At 41.7% G+C, this 14,544-nt stretch overlaps 1 protein-coding gene across 1 annotated transcript; it reads left to right on the top strand.

Moving 5' to 3' along the window:
- Nucleotides 1-11,176: 11,176 nt before the first annotated feature.
- LOC307266232 (pro-opiomelanocortin B-like) lies at nucleotides 11,177-13,871 on the top strand (the record flags this gene model as incomplete). Its single annotated transcript, XM_080048206.1, has 2 exons — nucleotides 11,177-11,263; nucleotides 13,311-13,871. 2 exons carry the CDS (start codon nucleotides 11,177-11,179, stop codon nucleotides 13,869-13,871), a joined length of 648 nt encoding a protein of 215 aa, XP_079904332.1.
- Nucleotides 13,872-14,544: the final 673 nt, after the last annotated feature.

The following is a 14,544-nucleotide window of genomic DNA, read 5'->3' as shown; positions in this document are numbered from 1 at the left end:
AAAGGAAAAATATCCAGTGAGCGGCAGTTATGTGGACGAAAATGCCTTGTTGATGTCAGAGGTCAGAGGTGAGGGGAGGATGAGCAGAATGGTTCAAGATAATAAGAAGGCAACAGTAACTCAAATAAATAACCACTCGTTACAAACATCTCTGAACGCAAAACAAGTCCAACCTTGAAGCAGATGGGCTACAGCAGCAGAAGACCCCAAAGGGTGCCACTCCTGTCAGCTAGGAACAGGAAACTTGAGGCTACAATTCGCACAGGCTCACAAAAAAAATGGACAATAGAAGATTGGAAAAAATCTTGCCTGGTCTGATGAGTCTCAATTTCAGTTACGACATGCAGATGGTAGGGTCAGAATTTGGAGTAAACAACATGAAAGCATTGCTCCATCCTGCCGGTCACCATCAACCATGCCACGTTAAAAGTCACTTAAACCCCCTTTCTTCCCCTTTGAACTTCAGCACGTTGTCTTGACCACGTCCACTTGATTGATTGATTGACTGATTGTCTGATGTTAGGTGTAGGCTACCTAATGAAGTGGCCGGTAAGTGTATACACACATTGGGAATTGTTGAACATTGAGTTTGTCAAAGGAGAACATAGATTTAATTATCAGTCTTTACACATCTGAATTCTAACAACACTACATATCTTTGTCCCTTTCCACTTTGTTCTGGTGAATGCAACAATGTATTTTGGTGATAAGTGTGTGTGTGTGTGTGTGTGTGTGTGTGTGTGTGTGTGTGTGTGTGTGTGTGTGTGTGTGTGTGTGTGTGTGTGTGTGTGTGTGCATTTGCGTGTGTGTTTGGGGGGGGTCATTGATGAACATCACGTGGGACACTGTCCTTTTCAGAGATGTGGAGTTGGTCTTTGAAGGACCTATAGTAAATAATAGAGTGTCAAAGGTCACACTGTAGCCTTCAAATCAATACGCATTCTTTTTTTTTTTACAGTTTTTTCCGATCGCTAAAACACAGTGGGCACAACTGAAACCACATGTGCAAAACTCTTAACACAGTGTGCATCACTAAAACCCATCTGTGCAAATCAGTTCATTTCACCTCCAAAAGTCACTCACAGCAACACAACTGTTAATTTATCTCTCAAAACAAGCTCACTGGTGCAACACACTGGCAACATGTTTCAATGAAAAACACACATTGACACACACAACACACAGACCTACAAAACACTAACAACAAGCAGCACAACATAAAAGATGAACATTTGATATTTAAAGTCAAATCTTTAAAGTTTAAATGATCCGAGTGATTTCACATACACATGTAAAACAATATTTCATAAGAAAATAAGATGGAATTTGATGACTGTAGTGTACCATATGACAAGAATGAATGACAAACAGCAATTTGGTGCTATACAGTATCTTTCATTTTTTACAAAAAAATTAAACTTTGCAACAAAAAAGAGAGAGTGCTGGCAGTCGACCAGCACTCTCTCTTTAATTTCCCACAGTTTTATAGCATTGTTAGCAACAACCATGTCAACAATTGCTATTTCCTGCGCATCAGTAAATATTCTGCCTCTTCCTCCAGTGGAAGGCAATCTTTGGATCCTATTGTATAAAATAGAAAAATATCAATATTATAAAACACATTTAGAAATAACTAAAAATGACTCTTTCCATAGGCCTAGGCCTAGTTACAGGAATTCAGTTCATCATTTACTGTACTATAGGAATGCAGATCTTACCTGTTGGTTTCCCGGAAAATTCGAACAATTGATGCCACTGTTGATCGTGTGATATTTGGTTGGACCCGTAAACCTGCCTCAGTCATTGAGAGACCATGGTTGACCACATGGTCAATAATGGTGGCCCTGATCTCATCAGAGACAGCAGCTCTTCCTCTTCCTTGTCCTCTTCCTCTATCTCTACCTCTCCCTCTTCCTCTTCCTCTTCCTCTTCCTTGTCCTCTTCCTCTTCCTTGTCCTCTTCCTCTACCTCTTCCTCTACCTCTACCTTTTCCTCTTCCTCTTCCTTGTCCTCTTCCTCTACCTTGTCCTCTTCCTCTATCTCTACCTCTCCCTCTTCCTTTTCCTCTTCCTCTTCCTCTCCCTCTTCCTTTTCCTCTTCCTCTTCCTCTTCCTTTTCCTCTTCCTTTTCCTCTTCCTCTTCCTCTTCCTTGTCCTCTTCCTCTACCTTGTCCTCTTCCTCTATCTCTACCTCTCCCTCTTCCTTTTCCTCTTCCTCTTCCTCTCCCTCTTCCTTTTCCTCTTCCTCTTCCTCTCCCTCTTCCTTTTCCTCTTCCTTTTCCTCTTCCTCTTCCTCTTCCTTGTCCTCTTCCTCTTCCTTGTCCTCTTCCTCTACCTTGTCCTCTCCCTCTTCCTTTTCCTTTTCCTCTTCCTCTTCCTCTTCCTTGTCCTCTTCCTCTTCCTTGTCCTTTTCCTCTATCTCTACCTCTCCCTCTTCCTTTTCCTCTTCTTCTTCCTCTTCCTTTTCCTCTTCCTCTTCCTCTTCCTGGTCCTCTTCCTCTTCCTCTACCTTGTCCTCTTCCTCTACCTCTTCCTTTTCCTCTTCCTCTTCCTTTTCCTTTTCCTCTTCCTCTTCCTCTCCCTCTTCCTTTTCCTCTTCCTTTTCCTCTTCCTCTTCCTTGTCCTCTTCCTCTATCTCTACCTCTCCCTCTTCCTTTTCCTCTTCCTCTTCCTCTTCCTCTTCCTCTTCCTTGTCCTCTTCCTCTACCTCTTCCTCTACCTCTACCTTTTCCTTTTCCTCTTCCTCTTCCTTGTCCTCTTCCTCTACCTCTTCCTCTACCTCTACCTTTTCCTCTTCCTCTTCCTCTTCCTCTTCCTCTTCCTTGTCCTCTTCCTCTTCCTTGTCCTCTTCCTCTACCTCTTCCTCTACCTCTACCTTTTCCTCTTCCTCTTCCTTGTCCTCTTCCTCTACCTTGTCCTCTTCCTCTATCTCTACCTCTCCCTCTTCCTTTTCCTCTTCCTCTTCCTCTCCCTCTTCCTTTTCCTCTTCCTCTTCCTCTTCCTTTTCCTCTTCCTTTTCCTCTTCCTCTTCCTCTTCCTTGTCCTCTTCCTCTATCTCTACCTCTCCCTCTTCCTTTTCCTCTTCCTCTCCCTCTTCCTTTTCCTTTTCCTCTTCCTCTTCCTCTCCCTCTTCCTTTTCCTCTTCCTTTTCCTCTTCCTCTTCCTCTTCCTTTTCCTCTTCCTCTTCCTTGTCCTCTTCCTCTTCCTTGTCCTCTTCCTCTTCCTTGTCCTCTTCCTCTATCTCTACCTCTCCCTCTTCCTTTTCCTCTTCCTCTTCCTCTTCCTCTCCCTCTTCCTTTTCCTCTTCCTTTTCCTCTTCCTCTTCCTCTTCCTTTTCCTCTTCCTCTTCCTTGTCCTCTTCCTCTTCCTTGTCCTCTTCCTCTATCTCTACCTCTCCCTCTTCCTCTTCCTCTTCCTCTTCCTTGTCCTCTTCCTCTACCTCTTCCTCTACCTCTACCTTTTCCTCTTCCTCTTCCTTGTCCTCTTCCTCTATCTCTACCTCTCCCTCTTCCTTTTCCTCTTCCTCTTCCTCTTCCTCTTCCTCTTCCTTGTCCTCTTCCTCTACCTCTTCCTCTACCTCTACCTTTTCCTCTTCCTCTTCCTTGTCCTCTTCCTCAACCTCTTCCTCTACCTCTACCTTTTCCTCTTCCTCTTCCTTGTCCTCTTCCTCTATCTCTACCTCTCCCTCTTCCTTTTCCTCTTCCTCTTCCTCTTCCTCTTCCTCTTCCTTGTCCTCTTCCTCTACCTCTTCCTCTACCTCTACCTTTTCCTCTTCCTCTTCCTTGTCCTCTTCCTCAACCTCTTCCTCTACCTCTACCTTTTCCTCTTCCTCTTCCTTGTCCTCTTCCTTGTCCTCTTCCTCTTCCTTGTCCTCTTCCTCTACCTCTTCCTCTACCTCTACCTTTTCCTCTTCCTCTACCTTGTCCTCTTCCTCTATCTCTACCTCTCCCTCTTCCTTTTCCTCTTCCTCTTCCTCTCCCTCTTCCTTTTCCTCTTCCTCTTCCTCTTCCTTTTCCTCTTCCTTTTCCTCTTCCTCTTCCTCTTCCTCTTCCTTGTCCTCTTCCTCTACCTTGTCCTCTTCCTCTATCTCTACCTCTCCCTCTTCCTTTTCCTCTTCCTCTTCCTCTCCCTCTTCCTTTTCCTCTTCCTCTTCCTCTCCCTCTTCCTTTTCCTCTTCCTTTTCCTCTTCCTCTCCCTCTCCCTCTTCCTTTTCCTCTTCCTTTTCCTCTTCCTCTTCCTCTTCCTTGTCCTCTTCCTCTTCCTTGTCCTCTTCCTCTACCTTGTCCTCTCCCTCTTCCTTTTCCTCTTCCTCTTCCTCTTCCTCTTCCTCTTCCTTGTCCTCTTCCTCTTCCTTGTCCTCTTCCTCTATCTCTACCTCTCCCTCTTCCTTTTCCTCTTCTTCTTCCTCTTCCTGGTCCTCTTCCTCTTCCTCTTCCTCTTCCTTTTCCTCTTCCTCTTCCTCTTCCTGGTCCTCTTCCTCTTCCTCTACCTTGTCCTCTTCCTCTACCTCTTCCTTTTCCTCTTCCTCTTCCTTTTCCTTTTCCTCTTCCTCTCCCTCTTCCTTTTCCTCTTCCTTTTCCTCTTCCTCTTCCTCTTCCTCTTCCTTTTCCTCTTCCTCTTCCTCTTCCTTTTCCTCTTCCTCTTCCTTGTCCTCTTCCTCTTCCTTGTCCTCTTCCTCTATCTCTACCTCTCCCTCTTCCTTTTCCTCTTCCTCTTCCTCTTCCTCTTCCTCTTCCTTGTCCTCTTCCTCTACCTCTTCCTCTACCTCTACCTTTTCCTCTTCCTCTTCCTTGTCCTCTTCCTCTTCCTTGTCCTCTTCCTCTACCTCTACCTTTTCCTCTTCCTTTTCCTCTTCCTCTACCTTGTCCTCTTCCTCTATCTCTACCTCTCCCTCTTCCTTGTCCTCTTCCTCTTCCTTGTCCTCTTCCTCTACCTCTACCTTTTCCTCTTCCTCTTCCTCTCCCTCTTCCTTTTCCTCTTCCTCTTCCTCTTCCTTGTCCTCTTCCTCTACCTTGTCCTCTTCCTCTATCTCTACCTCTCCCTCTTCCTTTTCCTCTTCCTCTTCCTCTCCCTCTTCCTTTTCCTCTTCCTCTTCCTCTCCCTCTTCCTTTTCCTCTTCCTTTTCCTTTTCCTCTTCCTCTTCCTCTTCCTTGTCCTCTTCCTCTACCTTGTCCTCTCCCTCTTCCTTTTCCTCTTCCTCTTCCTCTTCCTTGTCCTCTTCCTCTTCCTTGTCCTCTTCCTTGTCCTCTTCCTCTATCTCTACCTCTCCCTCTTCCTTTTCCTCTTCTTCTTCCTCTTCCTTTTCCTCTTCCTCTTCCTCTTCCTGGTCCTCTTCCTCTTCCTCTTCCTTTTCCTCTTCCTCTTCCTGGTCCTCTTCCTCTTCCTCTACCTTGTCCTCTTCCTCTACCTCTTCCTTTTCCTCTTCCTCTTCCTTTTCCTTTTCCTCTTCCTCTTCCTCTCCCTCTTCCTTTTCCTCTTCCTTTTCCTCTTCCTCTTCCTCTTCCTCTTTGCATCATAACTCTCCCAGGCACCCTTCTCTGAACACCTACCTGTCTTTCTGGATCCATTTTTTCCCAAGAGATCTAAATTGTGAACCTGTCCCTTTTTATAGGTCCAACAGTAACTAGAAATTGTTATCAGCTGTGTATTGTATTTTATATATTGGTAATATTCTACTAAGATTTGCAATGCATTTCAATACGGCTAATGCCAGAAGCCATCACTCTGTTATGATGAATGTGCTCTTAAGAGTTTTGAATACAGTGAGACCAATTCTGCAACATGTGTGTAAGCAATTGGCAAAAACTGTAAAAAAAAGAATTGTAATACTTTATTTTCAAGTTTTGTGCTTTTAGCTGAAATTCAATAAGCTTTTTTATTTTACATATCGGTATACTCTTGGTAATATTCTCCTACGATTACAACACATTTCGATAATTTAATTAATTAATTGATTGGATTTATATAGCGCTTTATTTCGCTTTTGTTGACTCAAAGCGCTTTACAGGGTTCCAGGTTCAATTCGTTCACACAGTCATACCGGTGGTGGTAAACTACGATAGTAGCCACAGCTGCCCTGGGGCAGACTGACGGATAAGATCAATGCATAATCCCATGTTTTGTTTTGTATGAGTTCCTAAGAGTTTTGAGCACAGTGTCTTAGCAATTTTGCCAGAAATACACAGTGTTTTGCAGGTTGTTGTTTACGAATGGGAGAAGAGTTCTTGAGTCAATGAGGTTTCTGAATGCATTTTGCGTGAAATGAATGAAAAATGAAACACAGTTTGGAACCCATGGACTTCTGTAGTGCACACTGTGTTAAGAGTTTTGCACATGTGGTTTTAGTTGTGCCCACTGTGCTTTAGCAATAGAAAAAAACAGTAATAATTTTTTTCGCTATATGAAAATATGGTGAGGGATGTTAACAAAGCATCTTCAATTAAAGTTTCAAAGTCAACGGATCATGCCTTGATTCTGCATTTTAGACACATTGCTGCCGTGCTGCCATGTAAAGCCAGGTATTTCTTTCCTTGCTGTTATGATTAAGTGTATATTCTTTATATTATTATTATCCTTTAAGACATGATAGTAAATCATAATTAATTGTTTTATTATATCAAGCAACATTGAATAACAAAAAAACTATCAAGAAAACATACATTTGAATGTATTGATCTTTAAAACAATGCTTATTGAATCATATGCTGTATTTTAATATATGTAAGTGGACTTCCGTTTAACCATATATACACAGTTTCTTTGACTTGTGTATCATTTGCAGTAGACTACTGGACAGCCTTGTAGAATAAAAATAGACGAATGATAGATGACGAACGATAGATCAATGTCTCTAACAGCAGCACTTCTCATGTCTTCAGTCTGCTTTCATCCTTGAACATTATCCTTTGAATGAAAAAAAAAATCTATACCGCTGTAGCAAACAGGAAGGATGAATGAAAGTAAGATGTATAAGTTCCTTAACGGGTGAAAAGAGAGTGATTTTCTTTTCAGTGTGTGTGTGTGTGTGTGTGTGTGTGTGTGTGTGTGTGTGTGTGTGTGTGTGTGTGTGTGTGTGTGTGTGTGTGTGTGTGTGTGTGTGTGTGTGTGTGTGTTAATCTACTTCATTCAGGCTGTGTTCATGACGTCTAACTCAGTGACTCAGGTCTTCCTAATTGAAGTTACCACAAAGCGAGACATGCACACCTTGTAAAGCAGAACACCTGAGGGTTATAAAACCCCTGACTTGATCAGGTCAAATTGATTTTCACACCAAAAAAATTGATTCGGCTCCCTTTTATCTGAGGGTTGCTACATGCAGGGCTAAAGTGTTGGCAATTAGGACAGGCCTTTGGTGGAGGGGTTTAGAGATTAAGGGTTTGGAAGGGAATCCACCGATAAACTACAAGGGAATACTTGAATGTTTTTTAGGATTCAAATCCATCTAAATGAAGAGGAGGGTATTTATAGGGACAGCAAGTTAACAACAAGTTCCCTCATTTGTTCACCTGTTGTCTATTACTGACGTGAGCCGCACCATTGATTTAAATGCGTGGGTGGCCTTTACACAAAATGCACACTCCTCTCCAACCAGAGAAGAGCAGGAGCCCTCACCTAAAGCACACCCATAGGCCTTGAGACAGAGCTCTGTCTATAAAAAGAGCTCTGGCTCCTGGAAGGGAAAGCAACAGCAGACCCCTTTCTCTCTCCGACTCTGAGCATTTCACCACAGAGTAGAAAGAGAGAGAGATAGAAAGAAAGAAAGAAAGAAAGAAAGAAAGAAAGAAAGAAAGAAAGAAAGAAAGAAAGAAAGAAAGAAAGAAAGAAAGAAAGAAAGAAAGAAAGAAAGAAAGAAAGAAAGAAAGAGAGGAGGAAAGGGATCACAGTGGAGAGTCGCAACTCTGGAAGATCCGTGGACGAACAGAGGGAGAGAGAAATCAAGAAGAAGGGAGGAGAAGAAAGCATTTGGAAAAGGTAAAGGGTTGTCCTGAACTTGTTTTAGCGGGTTGTGTTGGGTTTTTTAATTGTTTTGTTGTTGTTGCATGGATCAAAATGATGTTTTATTACTACTAGCCTTTTAGTGTTTCTGAATGAATGAGCACCGTACTTGACTGACAGATTTGGGATTTTTATGACATTTTTATGACATTTCTTAGGACATGACTGTGTAGGCTACAGATGCATTTGTTCTGTAAATGCTCATTCAAGTGGATTATCATTTCATATCTGCACCCTCAGCGTTTTTGGAAGGAAAAGGGCATAGTTGTCTCGGTTTGTCATTTGGATTGCTTTCCATTACAATGTACCATCTAACTTTTATACTTTAAATCCTTTTGAACTAACACCCATTTATCATGAACACCCAAAGGTTTCAATATATTTCTAGTGCTGCTCTTATTTTTTATCAGCGTGTGTCTGTGGAGAGCAGAGCTCGGGCTGAGTGAGTCATACTGTAGGAAGAGTGTCAATGAGGGTTAAAAAGACGATGGCCCACCAAGGACCACACAACAATAGAGGAGGAAGAGTGAGGGAGGGAGGCAGGGAGGGAGGCAGGGAGGGAGGGAGGGAGGGAGGCAGGGAGGGAGGGAGGGAGGGAGGGAGAAGCAACTAGATGCAATTTGCCAGAGGTGGAAAGGATATCAACACATCCCCTGTAGATGGTGAATGTAGAAATACAGATAGAATAGGGGACAAGGGGAGGATTTTCTAAAAAAAAATTGTAAAAATTTGGAATCGGGTGGTGAAGACTTATTTGTCAGAGCTAAACCTCTAAAAGTTTAGTTCTATTCTGCCGTCTTGCCCCTCGGTATTTTATTACAAAATGGTTTCACATGGGAAGTGAGAGAATAGGAGAAGGAGAAGAAGAAACACTAACACAGAGATGAGGGGAGGGCGATTGCCTGGTGGAGAGGATGCGTCATAAGGGAAAGCATTCAGTGCTGTCGTCTATTGAAACCATTTCATCTCCCTCGTCACTTTAGAATGATTGTGTTGTTTCTGTACCTTCATGTAGTCTGTATTCATGTCTCACAGAGTGCCACGGGTCACTGACCTCTCTATTGCAGAAAAAAGGGACAGTTAAGTAGGAAGGAAATCTGAAGACAATTCAATGAAGTCATTAATCTGTAGATCATAACAAGTTTAGTGCCCTTGAACAGCTATAAGGAGACTTTTGTTTTCCTTAATTCTTTTCGCCCAAGGCTCTCTGTGGCCGAGCAGTGTTTCTACATTACATTGATGTGTGAAATGCTCTGAAATGTATTGCAGTGAGGAAGGGAGGCTAACATATATATAACATACTGTAGATATGTTTTTTGGTTCTTTAATAGGCTTAGAAGAAAACTGCAACATCCCCCCCGCACCCCTTATATTTCCACTTAGCCCAAATTCCAGGTGTAATTAGATTAGATTAGATTAGATTCAACTTTATTGTCATTGCACAAGTAAAGACAACCAGTACAACGAAATGCAGTTTAGCATCTAACCAATAAAAAATATTTAATTAAAAGTAGCAATCACTTCTACATTGTCCAAATTGCACATAAGAAGAAAGATATAAATTTAACAAAGTGTGCTTCCCGTTTCCCAAACCTCTCCGCTGTTCCCTATATTTAAACCTTAGTGTTTACCTCTGACACTCTTCAGCACTGTAATGTTTTTCTATCTATTTATAGACTTGTCAGTTAACTTGACCTTTGACCTCCAAAATGTAGTGACATATCCTCTAATCAAAGTGTTCTGGAGATAACCCGTTCACAGGTTATGATGACCTCCAAAATCCTTTGGGTTCACAACCCCAAAGAACATAATGCCTTTGGCTATCGCAGGCACAGAGGCATGAGAAGCGCTGACTTCTAGTCTCATTTTGTAGACACATGCCTGATGAATGGTTGCAATCAAACCGTGTTATTACTGTGGCTGCTACTGACTAAAAGCTGAAATTTCACCAAAGGAATGCTTTCAACGGTGACAATGTTCATATTGTATTATGGTTGAGTTATAACTCTGATACGGCTGGGGGGGAAAGTGAACAGTAAACATACCAGTGAGATGAAATTAAGATGAATGACAATGATGTTGTACTTGGATCCATTGCTAAGATGGCAGAGTTTCCACACACATTAATAAAAACAACTACAGTAAGGTTTGGAACAAAGAGATATAGCCCCCTGTGTTGACATCTGGCTCTGTATTCCCTTTGTGTTTTGTTTGTGTGTATGTAGTAGAAAATCTAAAAATAAAGTATTTAAAAAAAACAGCAACTACAGAGGTAACTACTGAGTGTAAAAAACTATAGAAATGCAGCAACAATGCCGGACATCAGATGTATCACATACTGGGGTTCACCTCATGACAATCTTAAGGAACTGTAACTTTAACTTGTGTTTAACTTTACATTAGTGTTACAGGTTAGGGCTGCAACTAACGATTATTTTAATAATCGATTAATCATCGATTCGTCGATTAATCGTTGCAGCTCTATTACAGGTCACTGGAAAATGAGTCCCAACAATTAATCTTAATTAAGATTTATTTCTCTAAGTTCACATAAGGTTGTAGCACCCACAAGTTAATAATGAAATGATCATGTTTGTCCTTGTTTTGTGCACCTCTAGGCTGCACACAACCAGATAGAATCTTAATGTGTAAATTCAAAGACATTGACCAGAACCAGACATAATCCCCCCACTCTTTCTAAGGACACTCCTTACCTAGTAAAATTCACAAATCCCCAAAGTGTGCAAACCTGATACGACCACTTTGTAAACTCTATAAAGAGGTGGGTAAGCTGTCACACTTCCAAACCCCCCTTTTCCTTTTAAATAAGACAAATGAGCAACAGTAAAAAAGACCATCTGTTACATGTGATGTTGGAAGAGTGAATGCTATATGTTAAAAATATTGGCGCTTACAGTTATAATTCAACCATGACACACGGCTACAAACCCACATTTATCTCAGAGAGCGTGTTGGAACATGTTACAGGAGACACCCAGCAATTTCCTCCTATGTAGACATGTTTAAGAGAATGATTGACATTTAAAGCCTCTTATATGTTTAAGAGTTCCTCAGCTGTGACTTTATTCCCTTTTTTCAGCTCATACCCCCCCCCCCCTTGTGTGTGTGTCCTCCATAGCAGGCTGAAGATGGCAGGTGTATGTTGGTTGTTGGTGGTGGCTATGGCGTGTGCGTGCATCCCCGGGTTTGGGTCAAAGGGCTGGGACAGCTCCATCTGCAACAAACTGGGCTACAAAGGAAGGATACAGGTACGTCAGACTGTCCCCTCCATCATCTTGGCTCATGCCGTCTTTCTATCTCTTCTGCGTTTTCCAACTGGGTATTGTAAAGCGCTAAGGACAATTTGTTTTGTAACCTTTATTTATACAGGTAAATCCCATTAAGATCAAAGATTCTTTTTCAAGGGAGACCTGTTCCCATTCCCATACACACTCATACACCGATAGCAGGCTAACTATCGGGAGCCATTTAGGGTTCAGTGTCTTGCTAAGGGACACTTCGACATGTGGTGGGGAGACGGGGGATCGGACCACCGACCCTGTAGTTGATGGTTGACGATGAAAGAAGAAAAAGTAGGACGAAAAAAACTAACAATATAAAGTTAATTCGTAACTTTGGAAATGAGGTTCCAAGTCCATTTTAATAGCTGTTCTGGAGCTGTTGGTCGTATAAGTTTAATGACATATCTCAAAAGGAAAGATGTGTGCATAGCGTGCATAAATGTAACATAACATCTGCTCAGCTTTGCACACTTTGTCCCAGGTCGTAAAAAAATCACATTACTAAGTCAGCAGGGAGGGAATAACAAGTGGGCGATTGTGGGTGAAAGTCGTTCACCCCTCAATCCTACATTATAATATACTGCATATATATATATGATAGCCTACTAAAATGGTTGTTCTGGTACGGCCCATCTTATCCTTATCTCCCTCCCATGCCAATACATAAATTCTCCATTTTAAGAGGCACAATTAAAAAAATAATCCTTTGTGACCACATATTTCAGAGTCCACCTCTTTTTCTGATCATGAGATCTGTATCGCCCACAGAAAAGTATTTCTTTATATACATCCAGTGACCTCGGCCTTCTCTGTGGAACACACTCAAGGGCTTAGGCATATCTGAGAAACATTGTGAAGTGCCTCAAGATCTCTGCTTCAGTTCATCACAGATGTACTCTCACACAATGGGCCAATAGTTCCACTTCGTTCAGCTCAGAAATGGAAGAAAAACAAGACCTTAAGCGACCAATTGCACTTTCTAGGTATCAAGACGTATGTCAATACAGGAAAAAACTAACCCTAAACCAAAATGACCTGGCCATGTACACAAATGATTCATTAACTAACTTAGGGTAAAATAAAAATAAAGAACAAATGGAATCAAAACACTTATTATTTAAAATGAAATGAAAACACACTTCTAATTATGAAATATAATATGTGACCTATTCTCTCTTAAGGTACAGAAGGTTTCGCTACAGCGTATATAACATACCCATTTTAGCATGTTAGATGTATTCTTTAAATGAACTCGGACACTTGTCGAAGGCAACATTACTTTTTAGAATTTTTACACACTGGTGTTTTTCCTTTTTGTTGTTTAACTTATTTTTTTAAACTCTTAACCCTAAGACGGACAACTAATTACTTTGGAGTGATGGGCTCAACTTTCCTATTCTGTGTTGTGTTTGGAGAATAAACCTCCTGAAAGCTTTATTTAGGAAGACTTAAGAGAAAGACTTAACAGTTGCCCAACCTATAACAGATAAAGGCCGTTCATCCGATGTCCCTATTTTCGTGTGAAATCATCAAGTCCAAACCAGATTTGACATATTTTTGATGTTAACCAGCTGCCTGTGCTGTGTCTTGACGCAACTCTTAACCTTTAAGTCTGACTCCATCACATCAGTATTTGTGATTCGTAGAATTACAACTGACAATCTTGTTTTTTATCTCAGTTATTGTTTGATGTTTTGTCTTTTTACAAAGTACATTTCCAAAAAACACTCATTTGGAGATTTAGGATATACATTTAGGTTTCCATCTGCATACATTTGATGAGAGCTTTTGTAGCTTAAGTAGGTAGGCTAATGGGAGCACATTTTTTTATTGATAATTTGTGTATCATCATCAGCTCTTGGTAACTGCAAATGCCTCACAGAAAAAATTTAAAACTTGGTGTGTGTGTGTGTGTGTGTGTGTGTGTGTGTGTGTGTGTGTGTGTGTGTGTGTGTGTGTGTGTGTGTGTGCGTGTGTGTGTGTGTCCGTTCGTGTGTGATTTTCTTCCACACAGGACTGTATTCACCTCTGCAAGTCTGCTATCCTGACTGAGTTCCCTGACCTGGACGCCTCGGCCCTGGAGGTGATAGCAGATGATCACCTCTTGCAGGGCATCATTCTGTCCAGCCGGCTCTCCAAAAACCAGATACTACCGGAGTCTGGTGTGAGGACCGACCACGGAGAGGACCGACGCTCCTACAACATGGAGCATTTCCGCTGGGGCAAACCCTCAGGTCGCAAACGCCGCCCCATCAAGGTGTTTGCCTCGTCCCTGGAGGGAGGAGGGGGCTCTTTCGAGGGCAGTTTCCCCCCTAAGGCTCGCAGGCACCTGAGCATCAGAGCGGATGACGCAAAGGATTTCCAGGAGGCGAAGGTCAGCCCTAAGTCACACGTCGAGTTGGACCCGAAGCCGAGAAAAGCCTATCGGATGAGTCACTTCAGATGGGGGAGCCCGACCGCCTCCAAACGGAATGGTAGCTTAATGAAGAGAGTGGAGGAGAAGCGTCAAAGGCAGCTGGCCAAACTCTTCAGATATATGGTAGTCAAGAAAGACGTGCAAAGGATCATGGGATAAGTGAGCGGTGGAGGAAAGGGTATAGTGTCCAGTCTCTTAAAGCCATTGCATGTTTGTACCAAGAGGTCTTCATTTTGATTTACAGAAACGTTTTTATTTGCATGTTGTTGAATGTCTTTTATGAGCCAAAGGGTTTTTTTCTTTCTTCTTAGTGAAACTCTAAATAAAGATAAGAATGGAGGCAGTTTAGTTGAAGAAAGGACAACATACCGACTGCTTTGGCCTTTTCACCTGAAAGCTTTATGTTTTTTCGTATTTTTTTTGTGTGGGGGAAATTATTATTGATCCATGTTTTGCATATTCAACTACTAAACAGAGAATGCAAATCCATGGGCAAGAGAAGGGTGATGATGGAAAGTTCTTGTATCATGTATGTACTGCTTATTTACATTTGTATCTTTTTGTAATTAAATATTATATTAAATTTCAATCTGTTTGTGGCAAACAATAATGGCAACCGACTGATTTAATTGTTAAAAAAAAAAAAAAAAAAGCAGAGACTTATGCCATACATATGACACCAGCAGGACTGTATGAAGATTTCCCAGAAGCTGACTGTGTGTGCTAAGAAGTGACTGCAAAACAAAAACACACACAAAAAAAGGACAAACATAAAGTCTAAAGATGTCTACAAGTACAGGCTACAGAAATACACCATTTTAGATTAGACCGC

The sequence above is a fragment of the Ammodytes marinus genome (genome assembly GCF_949987685.1).
Source record: "Ammodytes marinus genome assembly, chromosome: 19".
Taxonomy (NCBI): domain Eukaryota; kingdom Metazoa; phylum Chordata; class Actinopteri; order Uranoscopiformes; family Ammodytidae; genus Ammodytes; species Ammodytes marinus.
The sequence above is the reverse complement of the archived record's forward strand: the minus strand, read 5'-3'. Positions and strand labels throughout refer to the sequence as shown.